Raw genomic sequence first — 24,206 nt, 5'->3', positions numbered from 1 at the left:
CCTGCGTAATGGTGTACCCGGTACAGAGCGCGGCCTAGGAGTTACATCTGGAATGTCTTAAGACGTTTGAGATGTAGGATATCTTCTCCTATAATCCTCCAGCATGAATTGTAGATCTCTTAATAAGGAAGAGGGTACACTTGTCATATCTTCCCTTTGTTCTTGATAGTGATGCTCTTGAGGATGACCCTGAAAATCCTCATATTCATCCTGTGAATCTTCATCTTGGTATTTCACCTTTAGCTGGGATGGGCTACTTGCATGCCCAAAAGAACCATCCTCATCCTCTTCCTCCTCTTCCTCCTCTTCTAGCAGATGAGAAGGGACCAATGGTGAAACTTTACTTGGAGACGTCACTTCTGGTGTTATTGTCCTTTTCCAAGCTGAAAAACGCTTTTCTGGAGTTTTTTCCCTCGTCGACGAGCCCGTCGACGAGATAGTCATCGCCGCTGCCGACGAAATCATAATCGTCAACGCTATCGTCGACGTTGTCATCACCGTCGTCGTAGTTGTCGTTGACGGTCCCATTGTTGATGCCGTCGACGGTCCCATCAACGGCTCTCTCGTCGTCATCACCTACGTCGTCGACGAAGGGCTCGTCGTCTATGCCGTCGTCGTCGACGGGGAAAGTACTGATGACGATGTAGATTTTACCTCAGATTTCGTCAACGGTGAGGGTGTTTTCGTCGATGACTATGTTTTCTTCGTCGACAACGTAGATTTCTTTACCTCAGAAGGTGTGAAAATGATTTTTTAATGGTAATCTTTACCTTTTGAGGAGATTTAGATGGCTCTGAAGCAGGTTTCTTAGCATGTTTCTCCTCAGAAGCATGACCCTTTTTTCCTTAGACTTTCCTGAAGGAGATTTTAAGGGACTGCGACCCAAAGACCCTGGAGTGGTCTTTTTAGGTTTTTTTTCAGGCCTCTCACCTGAGGTATGAGCCTGTGGAGGTCTGCTTCTCTTCTGAGATCTCTTGGATGTTGAAGACTCTTCCTCACTGTTGCTTGAGAGGATTTCTTTCTTGGCTTTTACCTTCTGGAGCCAAAGTAGAAGCCTTCCTTCCCGGTCTTTCAAGGTTTTATTGGAGAAAGTGCGACAGATTTTACATTCCTTTGCTTGATGGTCCGGGTATAATCAATATATACAGTCCTTATGAGGATCATCTGTATACAGTCTTTTATTAGAGCAGGTGGCACAAACTCTAAATACACTTTTCTTCTCCTTGTCAGCCATGGTAGAAGATCAATAGTAGCTTCCAAAAAATCAATGTAGAAAAAGGGGAACCCCAAATTCTAGTCAGATATAGTAGAAAACTGAAGAGTTTGAGCAGAGCTCAAAGGAGACTCCCTAGCACAACTTGCGGTAGAAAATCTGAGGGGCAAGAGGTTCTCTCAGGAGTGTTCTAGAGGGTGAGGACAGCTGATTAGTTCAGGGAAAAGTTTGGGCCTTTTTTACATAACAAAGGCTATGAGTTGCAAAAGGAAAATGGTCCTAGGTCTCTTTTTAGTTTGCTTTATGACTATACATTGCTTTTTTATGTACCGGAGATTCCCGTCTCGACGACGGGGAATAATACAGGCATGTGAATCTATGAAAGTTCCAATACTGGAGTAAGAAGTGGTAACCTCTGATTGGATGGGTTGTTTGTATTCTCCGATACCAGTAATCTACATCCACGTCTGTGTCCAGAAGCGAGGCCTATCTGGATTCTCGATCCAAGGGAGTCTTGCCAACTCCTGATGGACCTAGTGGAGTGTCCGGAGAAGAATATGGAATCAGCAGCTGGGAAATGGTGGGCAATACCAGCTTTACCAGAAGGAAAGCACCAACCTCTGTGGTTGGTATTCGGTTGAAAGGAGTTAAACCATCGGCCCCAGAAGCTGAAAGGAAGGTCTACAATAATCTTTATAACCTTTAGCTTTGAACTGCCAGGATCCAAAAAAGAATCTGATCTAAGAATGGGAGAGGTTATGTAGGCAAAGTCTGCTTCTAGTTTTGCTGATCAGAAGAGTTCAGCTTTCCAAAAAGGAAATTCACTCTCCCGTATGGGGGGGTTTAAAGCAATGCAGAATTATGAAGTGAGTGACTCACAGACCCGGCTAGCACCTACATGGTGGACCCTTGCCAGCACTGATGAGTCTATAGGAATGAGCTTCTCCTTCAAAATATGGTGAGGGTGATGGGTATGGGCTCCCATGTCCAGTGCACCTCTGGTCTCCTAGATACCTCCCAACAAGACAACTCTAAATGGCAAGCTTGACAGTGCAGACTCAGGAATGGCCACAGCCTCTCTGTGGTTTCACTTTTTCCTGGTTATTGTGTATGAAGGGCGCAGAGTCTACTTGAACACAGGGTGATGTAGGTTTCAACTCCTGCACCAGGGCTCAACCTTTTGGAATAGGAGAGGGTGGATCACAAGAGTGGTCAATCTGGTATGGCTAGCTGAGGTCTGCAACTGAAGCGACCCACAGGAGAAGCTAGACTCTAGTATCTGGTTCAAGTCACCCGATCTGGGACATGGCCCCCTGACCTGCATACAGAGGGCTTGCTCAAACACAAGGCCTGCAGCTGGAGTCTCGTAAGTAGTGAAATGCTCAGTCCAACTGCCCAACATCACTTTGAAATGCCTGTGCAGAACAGGGAATTATGATAAACCTGACAGGTAACAATCTACAAAGCTGAGGAGGACATCACAGAAAGGAGACCAGCTTCTGGAAGCTTAGCAACTGGGTGTTGTAACAGGCTGTCTGGTACCCACCCAATGCTTTCTTATTTTTGATGGTTAGGTACACCATTTGCTTGGGGCTAGTGAGGATGATCTCCACACTGGAGGGTGAGTGTGGGGATTCTTGTGTAACATGCCTTGCATCCTAATTGCCAGGAATGGACTCTGTACTTCCCTCTTGAGTTTTCTTTCTATTAATGAAACCTAAGGACACATGGAAGAAGAAAACAAGTTACTTACCTGTAACTTTAGTTCCCCAGTATTGGTAACTTTCATAGATTCCCATGCTTTGTATCATTCCCCGTCGTCGGAATGGGAGTCTCTGTAACAAAAATATCATAGCTGTAGGTACAAAAGACAAAGGAAAAAGGCCTAGGCCTCATTCCCTTTTGTAGCATATCACCCTCTTTGTGTAAAAGAGACCAAACTTTGGCATCAGCCAATCAGAAGTGCCTCACCCCTTAGAACCTTCCTGAAGGAACCTCAGAGCCTCAGATTTTCGTAGCCGTTGTGTAATTAGACACCATATCTGTCTTAGGCTGAGCTTTACTCGGGGAGGCGGGTGGGAGCATGGGAATCTATGAAAGTTACCAATACTGGGGAACTAAAGTTACAGGTAAGTAACTTGTTTTCTTACCCCAGTATTGGAACTTTCATAGATTCCCATGCTTTGTATCAGAGTAGCAAGCAGTTGGCAAGATAATCATATTTTGCATCATAAATTATAGCACTAGGCAACATGACATAAAATACAAAATGTGAAAGACGGAAGGTGGGAAAGAAAGGAAAGCTCACCATCAGTGGAAGAGGTTCCTCAGGACACCCTGTCCTACTGCCGCATCATCTTGTTGCAAGGATTCCAAGCAGTAATGCTTGGTAAAGGTGTGAACGCTGCTCCAGGTAGCAGCTCTGCAAATGTCTTTAATCTGCACCCCCGCGAAGAGGGCTGTTGAAGAAGCCACGGATCTCGTGGAATGTGCTCGGATCTTTCCAGTTAGAGGTTTTCTTGCAGCCTTGTGACAATGTAGAATGGCACTTGTGATCCATCTTGAAACACCCTGTTTGGATAGCGGAAGGCCCTTACCAGGACCTCCGAAGGCGACAATTAATTGTGAATATTTTCGAAAACCTTTAGTACGTTCTAAATAGAATTTCAAGCATTGTTGCACATCCAATGAATGCAATGCTCTTTCTGCTGGCGTAGAAGGTTGAGGGAAGAACGCCTTCAGAATGACCGGTTCATTCAAGTGGAAATCCGAGGGAACCTTAGGCATGAACCTAGGATTAGTTCTCATGATCACAGTGTTTCTTTTGAATTGAAGGAAAAGTTCTTGGATGATTAAAGCCTGTAATTCTCCAACATGCCTAGCCGACGTGAGAGCAAGGAGGAGAGCCAATTTCCACGAAAGATATTCCATGTCAGAACGATGGATTGGTTCAAATGGACCCTTCATGAGTTGAGAAAGGACGAGATTTAAATGCCATGTAGGAGGGGGCGGTCGCACTGGTGGATAGACCCTGAACAAGCCCTTAAGAAATTGCTTGATAATCCTGGAAGACCACAAGGAAGGTCCGGAGTCTGTCCTTCTGAACCTTGACAAAGCAGCCAAATGGACCTTAATTGATGAATGGGCTAGTCCCGACTTAGCCAAGGACAGCAGATAAGGTAGGATCTGATGAGGCCTGGAATTGAAAGGATCAATGCTTTCTTTCTTACACCAGCAACAAAATCTTTTCCACTTAAGGCGGTAAGTCCTGTTCGTTGAAGGAGCCCTTGTCTGGGACAGAACCTCCTTAATCTCTCTTGATAAAGGCAGGTTCATAAACTCTCGCTGCTTAGGAGCCATGCAGTCAGGTGTAACGACTGTGGATCTGGGTGCCAAATTTGTCCGTCGGACATCGTGAGAAGTTCCGGCAGAATCCTCAAAGGAACTGGAGGAGCTATCGACAACAGATGGAGCTCCGTGTACCAGAACTGCCTCGGCCAAGCCGGAGCTATCGGGATCATCCTGCACGGCTCCACCTTGATTTTCCTGATAAGTCGTGGTATCAGAGGAATGGGAGGAAAAGCGTAGACAAATGTCCTCTACCATGCTATCGAAAGCGCACTTCCCAGTGAACCTTGATGGTGAAGCCTGCTTGCGTAAGACCGGCATTTTTTGTTGGTCGGAGTGGCAAAGAGATCGATCTCCGGTCAGCCCCACTGCTGAAGATCTCTTCCAAAACTGTCTGATTCAATTCCCACTCGTGGCTGACTGAGGATGACCTGCTCAGCCTGTCGGCGTTTTCGTTTAGGATCCCTGGTAAGTGTTCTGCCTTCAGTGAAATCCTCTGAAGGATCGCCCATTCCCAGATCTGTTGAGCTTCTTGCGACAAAGGACGAGATCTGGTTCCTCCTTCCTTGTTCACATAGTGCATAGCCGTGGTGTTGTCCGTCCTGATCAGCCCCTGCGAACCTTCTAGGCGAGGAAAAAAAGCTTGCAGAGCCAGTCTTATCGCCCTTAGTTCTAAAAGGTTGATGTGGAGATGTTTCTCCTGGGGCGACCAATGCCCGCTGACATGTAGGTCTTGCATCACTGCTCCCCAACCCTCCAACGACGCGTCCGTTGTCACTACATGTGGGGACGGGTCGCTTACGAAGGATAGACCTTGGGACAAGTTGTTTTGATCTGTCCACCACAAGGTTGCGTGTTTCATCCTCGAAGTGACCGTTACTATGTCCTCGAATGAACCGTGGACCTGTTGCCACTGATTGTCCAGTTCTTCCTGCAGAGGCGCATTCTGAGTCTGCAATGGGGAATCAGTGGAATGCACGATGAAATCACCCCCAGTAGGGATTTGTATCGGCGTACTGAAAGACACCTTCTTGCCCGTAAGTCCCGAGCTAAGGTCTGTAATTTTCCCCTCCTTTCCAGAGTAGGGAAGGCTCTTGAGAGGTTTGAATCCAAGAGGGTCCCCAGGAAGCGAGCCTTTCTTGACGGGACCAGAGAGGACTTCTCGTTGTTTAGAGTGAGGCCTAGATTCTGGAACAGATTCGTACAAGCTTGAACAGCCTCTAGCGCTGCCTTCCTGGACGGAGCTTTCAGCAACCAGTCGTCCAGGTAGGGGAAGACTTGGAAATGGTTCCTTTGCAGGAAAGCTGCTACTGGCGCCAGCACCTTTGTAAAAATTCTCGGGGCTGAGCGGAGTCCAAAGGGTAAAACCCTGAATTGAAAATGGCTCTTGGCTACTGTGAATCGCAGAAACCTTCTGTGTGCTGGGTGGATCGGAACATGGAAATACGCATCCTCGAGATCGAGCGTGACCATGAAATCTCCCGGATTGATGAGCTTCAAGATGTCCTGGAGAGAGACCATCCGGAAAGAAAGGGAGATGAGATAGGTGTTTAGCTCCCTGAGGTCTAAAATGGGGCGCCATTTTTCTTGCGTTTTTCTCACCAGGAAGAACCTGGAATAAAATCCCTGTCCCCTTTGGTTTGAGGGAACCGGCTCTATCGCTCCCTTCCGGAGCATTTGTTGGACTTCGAGCCGCAGGAGACGCTGGTGTTTCGACGGAATGGCTGCCGGGGGCTTAGGTGGAGGGACTTGCGTGAGTTCCAAAGTATGCCCTTTCTGAAGGATGTTGAGCACCCAACGGTCCGATGTTATTTTGGACCAGTTTTGAAGGTATTTGTTGACCCTGCCTCCAACTGATGATTTACTGAAGCAGGGTCCAGTAGGAAGAGCCAGGAGGCCGCTATTGGCGCTTGGACGAGTCCCGTCCTCGTCCAGCCTGTTTTCCCTTGTTGTAAGGTCTGGAGTAGTTTGTCGACTGGCCCTGGCGCTGTTGACAGGGCTGCCGGTATTGTTGGGAACCTGAGCCCGTGGAGGAGTAGCGCTGTTGTGTGAAGGACCCTCTATAGGTACCACCTCTGCCTCTGGCTCCTTTAAAGGGAGACTTGCAGTATTGAAGAGTCCTTAAGGACCTGGCAGTCTCCGTATCCTTCTTAATTTCTTGAAGGGTATCATCAATGACTTTCCCAAACAATGCCTCACCATCAAAAGGCAGATCAAGGACCTTGTTCTGGATCTCAGGCCGGAACCAAGTCGCTTTGAGCCATCCTTGGCGGCGGAGGACTGCCGCCCCAGCTAGGGATCGAAACGATGTGGTTGCAATATCCATTGCACAATCAATGATTTCCATTGAAGTCGCTTCTCCCTCCTGCAGGATCTTCTTTGCCCCAGATGTAGACTCCGGAGGCAGCTGGTCAATGTACCGGGCGATATCGCACCAAAGCTGGCGGTCATATCTCCCCAAGATCGCCAGAGCATTAGCGGCCCGTACTAGTAAACTCGCCATGGAAGAGAACCTCTTCCCCGCATTGTCCAATCTCCGCCCTTCTTTGTCCGGTGGAGCTGTTAAGGGAGCAGAGGGGTTACAGGATTTTCTCTGCGCAGCCTGCGAGATAACAGAATCTGGTCTTGGATGACCGGTCAAGGCTGCGGGACCCCCATCAGGTGCCTTATATTTCTTCTCCAGACGCGGTGGCACAGGGACCAGAGTCGCCGGGTTCTTCATGGCCTTAAGGCCCTCCTTCCACAAATGATCAACAATAGGGATGGACCTTGTCGATTTCCTAAAAGGCTCCTTGAAATCGTATAGAAAACAATCACTAGTAACCTTAGGCATGGCCAATTTGAATCTGCCCTTCGCTCTCTCCATCAACTGGTGAAAACCCCCGATGTCCGCTGGCGGGGAATCCGCCGGATCTGGGACTGGTGAAGCAGGGTCCTCAATGATATATTCGTCATAGTCAGTATTCGGAACAGAGTCATGATTCGACTGCTGGTCCTCATCCGAGGAATCATCATGGACCTCTTGCAGCCCGGAGGAATCTTGTTGGAAGGATGTCTGAGGCTGAGGTGAAACTTGAGCCTGTAAAGATAGCGTCACTGGTGAGGGCGAAAATACTGCCGGTGTAGCTGATGCTGCCGGGACATGAAGTGGCCTATTCGCCCTAGATTTATAGTCTTGCAGCATGCTATGCAAATCTTGGAGAAACAAAGATGGCACCGTCACCATATCCTGGCCCGAATGATGTTGCGACTGGGCCGTTTGATGATAACCACTCTCCTCTTGGACGTATTCACCCTCAGAGTCCGTCTCCTGGCACTTGACCAGAAGTTGGGAGGGACTATTGGCATAACTGAAAGCGTCCTGCTCGTCATCCTCTGACTCCCCTTCTTGCAATAGCATAGTTGGTAGAAGGGGGGATACACTCCTCGGAGAAGTCATCTCCGGCGTGATTCTCGTCACAGAAATGGTAATCCTTTTCTCAGAGGATAATATCGTCAACGGTTCCGTCGTCGACGGTTGTACATGCGTCGACGAGATCGGGGTCGTCAAAGTCGTTGATGAGGAAACTGTGGGCACACCAGTCGTCGTCGTCGATGCCCTCGTCGACGAGACTGTCGTCGACGTCATCGTCGGCACCACCGTCGACGTCGTCACCATCGTCGTCGGTGACACTGTAACCCTAGTCGTCGGCGCCTTCGTCGTCGGCGCCTTCGTCGTCGGCAGAGCCTTGGTCGTCGACGTCATCTCCGTCGTCGGCGCCTTCTCCGTCGATGCTGACACACCTGTGATCGACGGTACCCTCGTCGACGAAACTCCTGTCGACGCCACAGTCGACGATAACAATCTCGAATCCGATTTTTTCATCGATGGAACCTCCGCCGTCGACGTCTTAGTCGTCGAGGACTTAGAGCTCCTCTCAGAAGATTGAGAAGAAGGTTTTTTGAAGGCTGAGGCAGTCTTCTCACCTTTTGAAGGCGTAACAGGACCCACTTTCTCCTTTTCACTTCTGTGAGGAGATTTGCTGGGACCCTGGCTCTCAGACTCACTGGGGGTCTTTTTAGAGGCCTCAGAAGGTCTTTCCATAGAAGGGGAAGGAGAACCCCTACCCCTCTTCACTGACCTTCTTGATGAAGACATCGACGCTGCATCCTCACTGTCACTAGAGACAGTATCCTTTCTGGACTTCAGCTTCTGGAGCCATGTCAAGAGTCTACCCTCACGGTCCCGGAGAGTCTTGGTTGAGAAGGTGCAACAGATCTTGCAGTCAGCAGCCTGGTGGTCAGGATAGAGGCGCCTTCGTCGTCGGCAGAGCCTTGGTCGTCGACGTCATCTTCGTCGTCGGCGCCTTCTCCGTCGATGCTGACACACCTGTGATCGACGGTACCCTTGTCGACGAAACTCCTGTCGACGCCACAGTCGACGATAACAATCTCGAATCCGATTTTTTCATCGACGGAACCTCCGCCGTCGACGTCTTAGTCGTTGAGGACTTAGAGCTCCTCTCAGAAGATTGAGAAGAAGGTTTTTTGAAGGCTGAGGCAGTTTTCTCACCTTTTGAAGGCGTAACAGGACCCACTTTCTCCTTTTCACTTCTGTGAGGAGATTTGCTGGGACCCTGGCTCTCAGACTCACTGGGGGTCTTTTTAGAGGCCTCAGAAGGTCTTTCCATAGAAGGGGAAGGAGAACCCCTACCCCTCTTCACTGACCTTCTTGATGAAGACATCGACGCTGCATCCTCACTGTCACTAGAGACAGTATCCTTTCTGGACTTCAGCTTCTGGAGCCATGTCAAGAGTCTACCCTCACGGTCCCGGAGAGTCTTGGTTGAGAAGGTGCGACAGATCTTGCAGTCAGCAGCCTGGTGGTCAGGATAGAGGCAATAGATGCAGTCCTTGTGCCTATCCTCCACAAAAAGCCTTTTCTTGCCACAGGTGGAACAAGGCTTGAAAAGGGCTTTTTTCTTCTCCATTTCACTCATCCTGGAAGGTAGTCAGTAATCCTGAAGAGAATCTAAAAGATTCTGAAGAAAATAACCAAAGGAATTCCTTAGAAAAGTAGAAGTTGAGCAGAGCTCACAGAAGACTCCCTAAGCACAACGTGCAGTAGAAAATCTGAGGCTCTGAGGTTCCTTCAGGAAGGTTCTAAGGGGTGAGGCACTTCTGATTGGCTGATGCCAAAGTTTGGTCTCTTTTACACAAAGAGGGTGATATGCTACAATAGGGAATGAGGCCTTTGTCTTTTGTACCTACAGCTATGGTATTTTTGTTACCGAGACTCCCATTCCGACGACGGGGAATGATACAAAGCATGGGAATCTATGAAAGTTCCAATACTGGGGTAAATGTGTACTTCTACTCTGCAAGAAGCAAGGTATTTCTAGGCACTCAGAGAACAGGCAAGAGAGGTAGGGTTAAGAGAGTCAGGTACTGCAAACGGTGGGTAGCAAGACATGCACGGCATAAAGCTTGATTATTCGAGATAAAGCTATATAAGCTGAAAAAAGGAGAAGAGGGACAGAAAAGTTACGAGGTTTCAAAAATCCAGTAAGACAGTTGTTTGGAAGAAAAAAAGGGAACTGAGGAGTGAGCATATGCACAGAAGTTATACCGGTTCTGTGTTTGACACACTTGCCAGTGTGATACTAGCAGGTAAAATCCCAATTAGCAGCTTTTTAAGCAGCTTCTGGTCTGGCGACTTACTGGTAGGGATAACTAGAGGTTAAGAACGGAAAGAGCCAGGCCTGGGGCGTAGATAAAAAGGAAACTGTTTGGGGATATCTACCAGACTCAAAACCAGGTGTGGGAGTCCACTGACCCCAGGGCATGTATGTCACAGGATATATGGGAAAGCAGGATTTCCCGCAGGTAAGCTGCAGAGGATGTAGAAGTATGTTTATTTTAGTTGAAAGGCTACAGTTACCTCCAGAGAAGTAGATCGCACTGGTGATGAAAGAATTGGACGGGGAATAGAGACAAAGTGATAATGACAGAGTGGAAGGCCTTGAAGACTAACATGATGTTTATAATGCTCTATCTTAACCTTTTCAAACAGCACAGATGGAATGGAATGTAAATTTGACCATGGATCCCAGGAAGATTGATCAGATCCATGTGGCTATCATAAGACCGATTATATCCTCTTACATATGAAGAATCCTATGATACGACTGGGATAAACAAACTGGTTAAGGCAGATATGCGGACCAATAGAAGTTGTGGAGGTTTTCTGATAACCTTGTTAATGCCTTTAGCTACAGAAAGGAGCAAAGTTAAATTTTATCCCTGCAGAAGACAAAAAAGGCATTTGCATTTCCAACATACAAAATAGGTGTTGTATATATTTTCAAACTATTGTTACCTGTTGTGGGAAGCATGTTCGAACGGAGTGCTCCGTATAACCGAATGAAGGCCCCTCAAATACAGCTGTGGGGAGTTTTAAAACCTCTCGAAGGAATTGATCAAACTTTGTAAACACCATAAATCCATTGGAATCAGACATTTGTGAGAATATATCTAGTGAAGAATAAAATGCAGATAATGTAAAGCACCCTCAAACTTCATAGTTCACGAATGCTATATAAAACCTTGAAATGAATAAACACAAGTTTTGAAAAGAATGTTTGTAATCTTTTCCTACTCAGTCGGATAGTACATTTATTTCATGCATTTATACAATTCTAAATTTTTTTATTGCATAAATGGTTTTAATCTCCCTACGAAACACTGGCAATTGTGTTATTACAAGTTATTACTAACGTGTGTGTAAAAAGAAAAATGCAGCAGTAGTCACCTGTAATAGATTATTAGAGGCAACTAGTGACAACACAGATTTTCTTTTTAAATCAGAAGATGTCCAAGTCACTCCTGTTGTTGTTCTCAATTGAGAGTTCCTTTATTTATTTGGTCTCTCGTAGAGCACCTATTGGCCACTTCAGAGCACTAGCCCGCTAGGTGGACACTGAGCAGGTGGGTTTGAACTGCAATATGTTCTGGGTTACAGTCTCAACAGAGAGAATGTCCCCAACTTTTAGGACCCAAAGTTGTGGTAATATTTCAGTTCCACTCTCTGTATTTATTTTTTTATTTATATATAAAGAGCTTTTAGCTTTTCATTTACTTAAGAGTGCTTGACTGAAAGAAAATTAACTTGCTAATTAGGGAAAGTTGGGATCTAATCGGATGGGTATGGACACTGGGTCGGAAATTCTTCCCTTTTGCCCCTTCTTTTGTGTTGAGCTCAGTTAAAGATCTGTCCAAACATTTGAGTCGTCCAAAGTTTCATAGGCGACCTGTGGTTGAGGTCATATTCACACGCACTTTAATGGTGTTTCGGAGTCTAGGTCATCACATCCACACATTTTTGGCTGTATTAAAACATGGCTTCGCCACTGTGAGGCAGGGCAGAAATACCAGCCAACCTGAAATGACAGCTCATTTCAGGTTGGCTTGGTTGGTATTTTATCAATTCAAAGAACAATAGTTACTTACCTGTAATCTGTGGTTCTCCAGTATTGGTGTCTTCCATAGATTCATATGCCTGAATCATTCCCCGTCGTCGGAGTGGGAGTCCCACAGTACATAAAAAAAAAATAATATGCAAATAACCACGGGGGCGTGACTAAGCACGCAGCGAGACTGGCTGCGTTCTAGTAGAGCTCCAGCGTGACCCTCCACTCTGGGGGTGAATTATCCGCTTAATTCTCCGTCTGGCTGACCACAACTCGGGGCATGCCACCGTGAGACTGCCGAACGGCATCGGACCAAGTCCCAGGATTCTGCGGGCTCCAGAACCCTTCAGGACCTAACTGAGCCGGGAAAGGAGCCACGACGCCGGCGAAGCCAATCAGACAAGTCCGGTGACGGAACCGGAAGTTCTGGCCGTGAAGGCCGGAGACACCCGGAGGCCGCCAGGAGAAAGCGGAACTGGGGGCGCCGCCAACCATTGCCGAACCCCGGCGGACACAGAGCAGCGGCTGCCCGGCGGGGGCCACCTTCGTAGCAGGGAGGAAGGACGGCTGCGGCGGACTGAAGCCGGCGCATGTGGGGACCCGGATCGTCAGCGGAGCCACAGGCGCTGAGAGGAGCCCCCCCCCCTCGCCTCCCGGCCGCGGCGCCAACCAGAGAGACCTCTACAGAGAGTGAGAACGGACCCCGGCGGCGGCAAGTAGAGCCTGGCCACCCGGCGGCCTGCGCACCCACCCGGGACCACGGACACCGACACCCGGTGAGGACACCCGAGAGCTTGTGAACTCCCGGACCAGGGGTTGGGACTTCAGCGCCGCCGAATTGGACCCGGGGAGTGCGCGCGGACGCATCAACTACCGCCGAAGGGCCCCCCCAACAGCCCCAAGAGGGGGGCGCCTTCCCCAACATGGCGACACAGGCTGGCAGCCGATCGACGTGGGCCTCTACCAACGGCCCGATCATAGAACAGGTGAGGCACCCCTGAACCGAGTGCCCCCCGGGATCGGTGCTATACCCCCACACCACCTGGCAGGCACGGTGAACGCCGAGGGGCACCGGAATCGAACCCTGGTCCAGGGCCGCACTAACGTCGGGGCACCCACGCGCCCGCCGTCATTGGCCGCCCGGCCAGGGAGTGCACCGCCGACCGCGCCAGACTCAACAACCACAGAGGCGAATCGGGAGGGATTCCCCACGACCCACGGCAGACAGCGACTCCCCACAGTACCATGACTGAGACCGAGAAGGGGAGACAACCGCAGGGGGCTCTGTTGGCCGGGTGCCTCACACTCAGCTAGGGTGCTGGGGCCCGCAGAACACACGGACGGCTACCCACAAGTACCCACAAATCCTAGTCCCCTCTGCATCGCCAGCTGAACAATGCAGTGGCGGAACAGCGCAAGCCGCAAAACGTACAACCTCAGGGGCCAACCAACGCAGCAGACCACACCTGGCCGAGGAACTGGGAGGAGGCGCAACCCCCGCCGGGACACTGAGAACCACACACTGGCCGGCCCGACCCAGCCGAGGCTGACGCACGGAGAATCCTCCCATTATACCCCTCCACTGGCGCGAAGATAATACTCCTGCCTCGAAGAGACGCCCACAGTACAGACGACCCGCACGACCCGCTCGGGGCCCACCAGTCCTGAACCCATAGCCGGAGAACCCTTCCCTGATCGGCGATAGCGGGCCCTGGGCCGTGGCCAGGCAGAAACGCCACACACCACTCCGTCAAACACTTTGGAGTGCAGGATCCTGCCCATGTCTGGAGGTGCGGGGAAGCGTACAGGAGCTGGGAGTACGCACCCGAAGGGCAAAATGGACAAACCTCAGAAGTCGAACGATGCGGACCCGGTGACGGCCAGGCTGGATTCGGTACTAGCGGCCATGGAGCGGCTGGAGAACTCCATACAGTCCACCCAGACGTCACTAGAGGCGAAGATAGATGGGGTCGCCATAGACCTGACGCATCTGAAAGCGGATCACAAAAAACTGGCTGAACGCACCACAACACTGGAGAACACCGTAACGGATTTGGAACCACGGGTTACACAGTCAGATAAGCAGATAAAAGATCTCCTCAACAGAGTGCAGTTCCTAGAAGACAGGGCGGAGGATGCAGAAGGACGGGCGAGACGCAACAACGTCCGAATAGTGGGTCTGCCTGAAAAATGGGAAGGGAGAGACCCGACAACACACGTAGAGGACTGGCTCCGCGCCCTGTTGCCAGAAGGTACCCTATCGCCCCACTTTGTGGTTGAGCGGGCGCACAGGTTCCCGACCAGACCACTCCCAACTGGCTCTAACCCGCGCCCATTCCTCATCCGAATCCTGAACTATAGAGACCGAGACTCAGTCTTGAGAGAAACCCGCAAACTCGGCAACATACAGGTGGATAATGCGAACATAATGTTTTTTCCAGACTACACGATCAAAGTGCAGCGCCAGAGACATTCCTTCCTGATAGTGAAGAGACGGTTGCGCCAGCTTGGACTCACGTATTCCCTCCTCTTCCCGGCAAGACTAAGAGTAATAGCTAACGAAAAGACACACTTCTTCAACACTTCGGAAGAGGTAGAAGCTTGGCTGGACAACGGGACGGACAAAAGCACAAAGAGTCAAGGAGACCAACCCAGGACGAGGAGACGCAGGAGATCCAAGCGGAGGCGTGGAAACAGATCGCCCTCACCGGCAGCGAGTGGTACACAACATAGCGTAAGCCCACCCGAGGAGGAAATACGCCGGGAGCAGCAGGAGGCCCTGCGGATGGTCACGGAGCTCAGCGGCTCGCCGACCCAACGCTCCCCGCCGGTCACCAGCCCCAGAACATTACCGAGCGACGATGAGGCGATCTACGGAATACCGGATTCGCAAATCTCAGGTGACTTGCCTGACATCACGCCGCAAACATCGGACCTGTACGGCTGACGGAGTATCGCGCTCTGGCACTTCCTCCGCCTTGCTCCACTCTCCCTCCCTTTCCCCATCCTCACATCTGTCGACCGGAGGGAGCAGAGCACTGGAGGGAGGCGGCCATAAGGCAACGATTGCCCACATGGGAAGGAGGCGGTGAACCAGCCCCTTCCTGCGGAAGCACACACCTGAGACGCAGTGAGTAGACAATGAGATATACATGGTGCTGACTGCCTCCGAACAGCTGGCCTGAGTAGCCCACTCTCCGTGGGTCATGCTGCTACGAGAGTCCCTTCGGGTGGGCACGGGCCACCACTACACTCTGAGAACTGGTAGCAGTGGTACCTCATGACTTAACGGACTCACTGCAATGCCAACGGCGAGGCCCACTAAGTGGTCAGCCAGAATTACACACTTCCCCCCATGATTTGCTTGAAGTCTATATCTCATTCGCCTTGCGTGATGGGCAGCAACCCCCCAGACTGGAACGTTAACTGGCTCAGTAGAGTGTTTGGACGGCTGCACGTTTGGCAGCCGACCCTAGGGTATTATCCCCAGTTCATGTTCTCCCTTCTCCCTTCTTTTGAAATGTGCTGCATTCACAGTTTAGTGGCGATTCTGCTGTATTCTTTATTGTGCCCTACAGGTATGCGTGGAAATAATGTTGAGACGGGCGGTGGAAAGCTCCTCAGGGGGGCGTATGGAGTTGGGGGGAGGAAGGATGGGACCCACCTGATATATTGTGATGGCTGAGGTTAGAATCTGCACTTGGAATGTGCGTGGTATACATACACCTTCGCGCAGGTACATGATTTACTCATACTTGAAGAGACACAAGGTCCAAATAGCACTCCTGCAGGAGACTCACCTGACAACACCTGAGGTACATACGTTACGCAGACGGTGGCGTGGACAACTGTACGCGACTGGGTTCTCCTCCTATGCAAGGGGTGTATTAATATGGGTGAGGCTGGGGATTCCATTCGACATTGAAGACTCGCACATAGACGGAGAGGGGAGACTGGTGGCGGTAAAGGGACGTCTGGATGGGTGCCCATAATTCCTGGCGTCGGTTTACGCCCCCAACACGGACCAGCAGGGTTTTCTTGCGACAGTGTCGACGGCCCTATCACACTGGCATGGGATCCTCTGGATACTGGGAGGGGATTACAACTGTGCTAGACACCACACTAGATCCTTCCTTCCCACCATTGCCCAACGCGCCAGTAGTAGGTGCCATGAAGGCCCTTGTGGCCTGGGCCACCCATTGGAACCTGCAGGACGTATGGAGACACCGAAACCCGACCACCCGGACGTACTCATACTACTCAGGAGCTCATACCCTGCACACCCGATTAGACAGGTAGATGCTCACTGAAGACTTACTCTCGCTGGTAACGGAGGCATTTTACATGGGTCGGACACATTCGGACCACAATCCTCACATGTTGACAGTCTCATGGGCAAGCACATACCCCCCTGTCCCCACATGGAGACTGCAGCCAGATCTCCTACTGGACGCACCCTTCCGGGACTCACTGTTTACACACATAGAGGAGAACACGGGCTCTGCCACCACCCCCCAAATAGAATGGGATGCATTCAAAGTGGTCATAAGAGGGCAATGTCTGGGCACACAGGCCAACCTTAAACGACGCGTAGAGAAAGACCTCCAGAGGGTTGAAGCAGAATTGATCCGACATGAACGGGATTCAGTAAGAGGTGACGGAGATGAGTTACACTCTGCGCAGGCGAGACACGAATGGTTATTGGAGAGACTGAGATGTTTGAATTACGCAGCACACACACGATAGAGGGGACAAACCAGGCAAATTGCTGTCATGGCTCATTAGCAGGGAGGAAAAGACGAAATCAGTAACGAAAGTACTGGGCGCTGATGGGACCCTCCTATACACTCAACAGGAGATGCACTGCGCATTTACTGATCATTATGACACACTATACCGCTCTTACCTACCCACCCCCGCCCCAGACACGGAGGGATACCTCAGCCAGATACCACTACCGGCAGTTCGCGACGCCCAACGCGAGGACCTAGCAGCGCCCATTACCTCTGAGGGGAAATCCACGGGCCCCGACGGACTCCCAGCGGAGTTCTATAAGGCGTATCCAGACCTCCTGATCCCCGAACTAATCAAAGTGTATGAGACGGCGATTGATGACTTCACTGCCGCCCTCTCTGAATGAAGCCACCCTGGTCTCCCTTTTAAAGCCGGTAAAAGACGGGACGCTGTTGGGTTCATACAGGCCACTCACCCTCTTCAAGACCGACTATAAAATATTAGCATCCACACTAGCACGAAGACTAGCCCAGTACACACCCACCCTGGTCCACATAGACCAGAACGGCTTTGTACCCACACGTAGCACATCGCAAAATATTCGTCGGTTGTTTAGGGTGCAGGAATACGCGAGGGAGCCTTGGCCACAGTCGGGTTGTCTTGTACTAGATTTGGAAAAGGCATTCGATTCAGTAGAGTGGCCGTACCTCAGGGCGGTAATGCGGAAATTCGACCTGGGAGAGGCATATTTAGATATGGTCGGCCTCCTCTACCAAACACCTAGCGTTCGGGTTCGGACCGGGGGCCTCCTGTCCGACACCATACGAGTCAGACAGGGCACAAGACAGGGCTGCCCCCTGTCGCCTCTGCTCTTTTCATTAGCAATGGAACCACTGGCAGAGTTGCTGAGGGGTCAGGGTGCAGAATAGGGCATCCCGTTGGTAGACGGCATGCACGCGGTCTTGCTGTACGCCGATGACCTGCTCCTCTAAATTAGGGACCTCACACAGATACCACAAGGACTCACGGACACCCTATGAGAATTCACAGCCCACTCGGGACTGAGAGTCAATTGGGGGAAATCCGGGGTCTACCCCTTTCACCCTAACATGCAGGAATGCGAGGTGCAATTAGGGGGGAACGACACTGACCTGGAACGCGGGTACCTTCAAATACCTAGGCATCCACATATATCGGTCTCCGGCAGACATACTGGACGGCAACTTGGTCAGGGTTATATCCTCCCTGCGAGCCCAGATAGCTTTCTGGAGCACACTCCCACTGAATGTCCCGGCCAGGATCACTCTAACGAAAATGATAGTATTGCAGAGACTCCTTTATTATTACTCGAACATACCGGTATATGTTCCCACCTGGATTTTTAAAGAACTGGAGACCATGGTACGAGCACTCATATGGAACACGGGGAGACCCAGAGTGGCCCTGAAGAAGCTATACGCCCCGACGTCCTTGGGGGGACTCGCGGTTCCCAATAAGGAACTTTATTATCTGACGGCGCAGCTTCAGTGGGTGGTGGCCAGGCTTGCGGGAAGAAACCTGAGCGACACGGCCTCGATAACACCGGCCCTGACCCGCACGGGGGCGCTCACATTGATCCACCCCTTAAATAAAGCAGCCCGCGGAGCACAACTACACCTTACGGTGGCACTTAAATGCTACAAACGAGCAATAAGACTCACGAGGGAGATCCCCCCCTACGCCCCAGCACTCCCACTACAGGGCATGCCCAGGCCAGGGGGAGTGGTCACTGCGACACAATTAGACTGCTGGGAACGTGTGGGGATAGAATCGATGGCGGATCTGTACAATGAAGGCACCCTAGTCCCGGGGCAGTTCTTGCTACACGCCTCCATGGTCCGGGAATTCACGAAACACTGGGGTGATATGACGGAGGAACCTCAGACGCACCTGTTGATGCAATACCTCCACATCATGGGGAATGGGTCTCACGTGATACACAGGTTGACACAAGTGTTACAGTCCCACACAACATGCACGCTACAGCCATTGAGAGACAGATGGACGGCTGACAGAGGGAGGGACTGGACAGATAAGCGGTGGGAAAGAATCCTGGAAGGCCCACGTCACATACCCCGCAACTCGAGATTCAAAATCATACAATTCTACATCATACACAGGGCATATCTGTCCCCGGATAAGATTAATCGTTACTTCGCGCTGGACACCTCCAGCTGCCCACGATGCTCGCTGCTGAATGCAGACCTCCTGCACATGCTGTGGGCATGCCGCAGACTACTGGCGTACTGGCAGGATGTAACCACACTTTTGACAAAGGGGACAGAAACAGAACTACGACACGATTGGGAAGCCTGCATGATAGGCCTGTTTAAAAGGACGAAGCACAACAAATCCCATACCAGGTTCTGGGATCTGGGACTGATAACCGCCAAACGTCTCATAACGCGACATTGGAAGGACGCCAACCCACCACTGACGAAGCATTGGTGTACCTCTCTCACCTACTGGACGACAGCAGAGGGCACGGTCCTCCGCAGGGAGGAGACCGCGGACGGAGAGCCATCCCAATAGCGCAGATCTGGGACAACATCCTACAGGCATTCAGCAAGGCCTGCCGAGAACAGGGGATAACGTAGGCAAGACGGACCCCCTCCCCAGTAGTGCGAAGATATACAAATGGGGAGAGAGACACATGGCAATAACAAGCGGCTGGGGGTACACATATAAAGACACGAAGTCACCATTAACACAGTTCCTCCCCCCCCGCTCACCGACCCTCCCCCCATTTCCCCCCCCCACTCCTCTCCCCCCCTGCTGGGGACGACCGACCATACGACCGACACACACGGTGCCACACCACCCCAAAGCTAGAAGCCCCTGCAAATCACCCATATACATCGACCCGCATGCGTAACACATTTGCACCCCGCATCGACACGATACCTGGCCACGGGACTTAGACAACAGGAACCACAATGCAGCTCCCCCCCCCCCCCCCCCCCCTTGAATTACTGTTCACTTCATCCCCGATCTCTCTTCTGTTCCCTCCCTCGGTTCGGAGGTTGGTTCTGCAGACCGTCGCCCCCCAGTTGACTGCGCTGCACTTTCATTACTGACAAACACATACACGAACACAAGTCACACGGCCACCCACGCCGCAACCCTCTACCGCACAGCGACAATAACCAAGGAGCACTCAAAGACAACAGCTTCAACACACTGCTCTTAGCGTCAGTTCTGACCGGAGAGGTCTACCCTTGGGAAACGATGTACTATAGCACCGAGTGGAGGGTTGTGGGCATTACAGGGGGCATTGACCAGAGGCACGCCCAGTAAGACAGGGTGAGCCGGATACTCTGGTGGGACAGATGACGCAACATACAATGATGTGTAATGAGAGTCTGTCATTTAGTGATAACGCCGGGACTACTCCCATTGCAGCCAACTGCACAGCTCAATGTTGATTGTACTTACTGAAACTTTGGCTGCCATAAAAGTCATCACAGACAATGTACGAGCTGACTAACTTTCTGACTCCTCACTGTACTATGCACACAGTAATGTATCTGTATGTTACTTGTTTCAATAAAACATATTTAAAAAAAATATATATGCAAATAACCACCAAAACACCTTGGTAATAACCAACCAGGAAGTAAAGTAGGCCTAAACTTCCGCACATGACAAACCTGTCATTTTGTATAGTCCAAACTGCAGCCAATCAGGCGACAGCACCCACCAGACTGTTCTCCCCAGAGGCTCAGGCTCTCAGATTTTCTCGCACAGGAGTAAAACAACCATTACAGCCTAAACAGCCTCTGAGGGGAGATGAGCGGGTTGCATGTGAATCTATGAAAGACACCAATACTGGAGAACCACATGTGAGAAGTTGGCCTGATAAATGATGCTGACTAGTTCTAGTGATCACCTTGTATCAGTCCAAACAACCCTTATGGTGATTGGTTGTAAGTCAACCTTATAGACCAGCTATCCTATCCATGGACAAAGCAGTCTTAGGCTAAACTCTTTTGGCATGTGAAGCCAGCTGTTTTACCACGTATAACCCCTTGAATACCAGATGAAAGGACACCACACAGGTTGTTATGAAAATAAACAAGATATTTATTACTAACAAAACACCTCTGAACTCTTTATGAGATCAGAGGGCTAAGCACGAGACAAGACTCTTAAGAAAAATACGATAAGTTGCACAAATTACAATGGTGCCCTAGGGGCACGACAAACCATATACTAAGTAAATGGCATAAGGAATATCGATAGAAGGAATGGAGCTGCCAGAGGCTGTAGGATCGCTGGGACTACACTACCCTAACCTTAGGTAAGGAGCAGGAGGCCCACGGGACGCGTGTGCAGAGTGTGAACTCACACGCGTGATGCGGGACACAGTCAATGGACACTGCAAATTACGAAAAGGTAAGTAAAAGACAGTTCCGACTGGTTAAGACTAAAACGACAGGATACCTGGACACTAGGAGAGTCAATCTACCCTTGAGCACCGAAATGCTCTCGTTACCTCACCCACGGGCTGCGGGTGCATAGGTTTGAAAGTGTTTAGGGTTTCCGTGTCGAAGTCTATGGAACCTTGAAGAAAGATGCTGCAGGCGACCAGGAGGAAGATGTCCGGAGCGATCCAAGGGTGGATCGAGGAAGATGGAGACCTGAAAGCAGAGGGGACAATGTTCACAGTCACTAGCCCATGTGGAACCAGGAAGGAACCAGATGCTGTCGTCGCGATCAGGTGAAGAGTGGACGCTTGACTCTGCAGCCACGTGGACCAGGAGGTGTCTTCGACGACCACGAGATGTCCCACGCAGGCTCTCGCTGTCGGCGGTGTCGGATCCGGATTCGGAGTCAACAGGCCTTGGCAAAGGCAACCCACGCGTTGAGTGGAGATGGCGTCTGGTGCAGACCAGGAGGGTCCGGTGTGCTTCTCTTTTGGAAGGAAGCAAGGGCTAGTCTGGAGAAACCAGTCGTCGTCTAGGAGGCCACTAGCCAGCCGTCAAGTGACCAGACAACGAGTCGAGCAGCAATCAAGCTAAAGGGCCCCACGCACATCTCGTGGATGCTGGAGGGCTGCTCGGGGCTGGGGCTTCTCAATCCCCAAAGCACTTTCTCGAGGATGCCTCTGAAGTCGTGCTGGAAGCGAAGTGCAGTTTCTCCAAGATGGCCGGTCCCACGTGTCTCGTCGCACCCACGTATCTCAGCTGTGCTGCAGATGTAGGAAGAGGTCGGAGAGGTCTGGAAGTCCGAGTCTCCTCGGGCTCTGAAGTCTGGTTCCACCGGGAAGGACGACAAAGTGAACCGCTAGGACGCTTGATGGTACCTGCTTGTGCAGGGTGGTCACTCCTTGGCCACAAGGGAGATTTCTTCAGTCTTCTGTGGAGCAGAACGTCTAAGTCCAGAGTTTCTTCTTTGTAGAGTTTCAAATCAGGATAATCTAATTTGGAATGGGACCAGCTCCTACCTTTATTCTCCTAAAGGGGGCTCTACTGCGACTAGGTCCCTCCTATGGGTGGGACCAGGAAGGGGGGTGGTTACACCCCCTATCCTTTGTCCGGTTTCGTGCCAGAGCTGGGGGTGGAGTGCCCCAGCAACTGGTTTGAACCGGGGTATGCACAGGGACACCTTGTGGGCCCCAGGCATGTCTCATTCCTTTCAGCCTGTCCTACCTCAATACACAAAATCCTGTCTGGGGTGGTGCTGGCACCTCACAAGGCAGGAAACCCTTTGTCCAGGCCTCCCTTGCTGGAAGGACTCCCAGCAGCAGGAGGTCAGTCTCGTGCCTGTGGTGGCAGCATCCATTTTGTGATGCTTTGGCTCGAGTTAACTTTCACCGGGGTTCACAGTTAAATACATGTTGTGTCCCTCCAAAAGGGTGGAATGCTACCCCCGTCGCCAGAACTGGCGAGGGGGTAGTATTCCAATTCGTATGACACCTTACTCGACATGTTTTGTTAATGCTATGCCAAAGTTAGCAATAACCGCGAGGGTTATAATGCAGATATGGTATAGCGTTATCATGGAAACAGCTAAAAGACTTGGTTCCGAAAGCTGCAGACAGGCTCAGCTCATGCTAGAGCACCATCTCACATAATTCCAAGCACTCTGCCTCCAGGATTGTTAAGGCCTGCCATAGGAGTGACTTATATGAGGATATGTGTCCATTTTAGGGTTAGATATAGGTATACTATATCTAAAGCAAAGGGTGATTACACCACCTTGCCCCAGCTGTGTTACCAGCCAGTTGTGTCTGTTTAGATGGCCAGCCAGGGGTGGCACAATACATGCTGCAGCCCCTGGTAGGTCTTGGGTGCACTTATGCCCTGGGTACCTATGGTACACTGTACAAGGACTTACAAGAGTGACTCAATACCAATTGGTAAATGCACCTAAAGTACATGGATGTCAATTTAGAGAGTGGACAGCTAGGCTGTGTGTCTGATTAGCAGGCCCACAGCCAGGGAAAGTCGTAAACCAGTGAAGCAAAAAGCAAAAATCTGGGGTGACCATAGGATTGCAGACCCTACTCTCCTACACCACAGATTACAGGTAAGTAACTAATGTTCTTCTCCAGTATTTGTGATGTCTCATTGATTCACATGCCTGAATCAGAGTAGATAGCAGTACATACCATTATGCTCGTTAGACGCTGCTTGTATCACAGTAAACATATAATAGAAAAGCATAAGTAATATCATAAACATACATAATTGGATTAGTGCTAACTTATGCATACTATATTATATAACAGCATGTAAATAAGCTTCTAAAAAGAGCAAGTGGAGGAGGGAGAACAGAGGCTCATCTTATTTAAAAAGATTGCGGAGAACATCTTGACCCACTGACGCATCTGCATCTTTTTATTTATTTATTTATTTACATTTGTATGGCGCACAGCTACCCAAAAAGGGTTTCCCGGCACGGATGACTCGTCGATGGACAGTAGCAAGAGGTGAAGGGCACTCTACTTATTTCTGGAAGAGCCAGGTCTTTATGTTCTTTCTGAATTTGGCATAATTTTCTTCCTTGCGAATATGGGGAGGGAGTTTGTTCCACAGGGAAGGTCCTAGGACAGAGAAGGATCTACCTCCTATTCTTGCTAATTTGAATCTCGGGGTCGTAAAGTTTGCTGCGGTCTGAGACCGCAGTTCTCTACCCGGGATGTAAGGGGTCGCTAGGGATTGTAGATACTTTGGTGCGGTGCCGGATTTAATCCTAAACATGTAGCTCAGGGCTTTGAACCTGATGCGGTTTTCTACCCTGAGCCAATGTAGGTCATGCAGATGTTTCGTTACACTGGCAGTTTTTGGAATTTAGCAAAGTAGTCTTGCTGCCGAGTTTTGGACCAGTTGTAAACGTTTGATGACTGCTTGATTTGAGCCCAGATAGAGAATGTTGCTGTAGTCAAGCCGGGATGTAATGAGTGCGTTGACTACAGTCTT

General features: G+C 50.4%; 1 protein-coding gene across 4 annotated transcripts in view; it reads right to left on the bottom strand.

Moving 5' to 3' along the window:
- Window positions 1–24,206, bottom strand: part of DTNB (dystrobrevin beta) — a 1,293,049-nt gene that overhangs the window by 908,711 nt on the left and 360,132 nt on the right. For all 4 annotated transcript variants that reach the window (XM_086928107.1, XM_086928108.1, XM_086928109.1 and 1 more), the window contains exon 7: window positions 10,920–11,074. In XM_086928107.1, the coding sequence (XP_086784233.1) occupies window positions 10,920–11,074 (155 nt within the window). The remainder of the gene's footprint in view (window positions 1–10,919; window positions 11,075–24,206) is intronic.

This window comes from Lissotriton vulgaris, chromosome 6 (assembly GCF_964263255.1).
Source record: "Lissotriton vulgaris chromosome 6, aLisVul1.2, whole genome shotgun sequence".
In the NCBI taxonomy this organism is placed as follows: domain Eukaryota; kingdom Metazoa; phylum Chordata; class Amphibia; order Caudata; family Salamandridae; genus Lissotriton; species Lissotriton vulgaris.
Note: the sequence above shows the minus strand (reverse complement) of the source record. Positions and strands in the feature narration are given on the sequence as shown.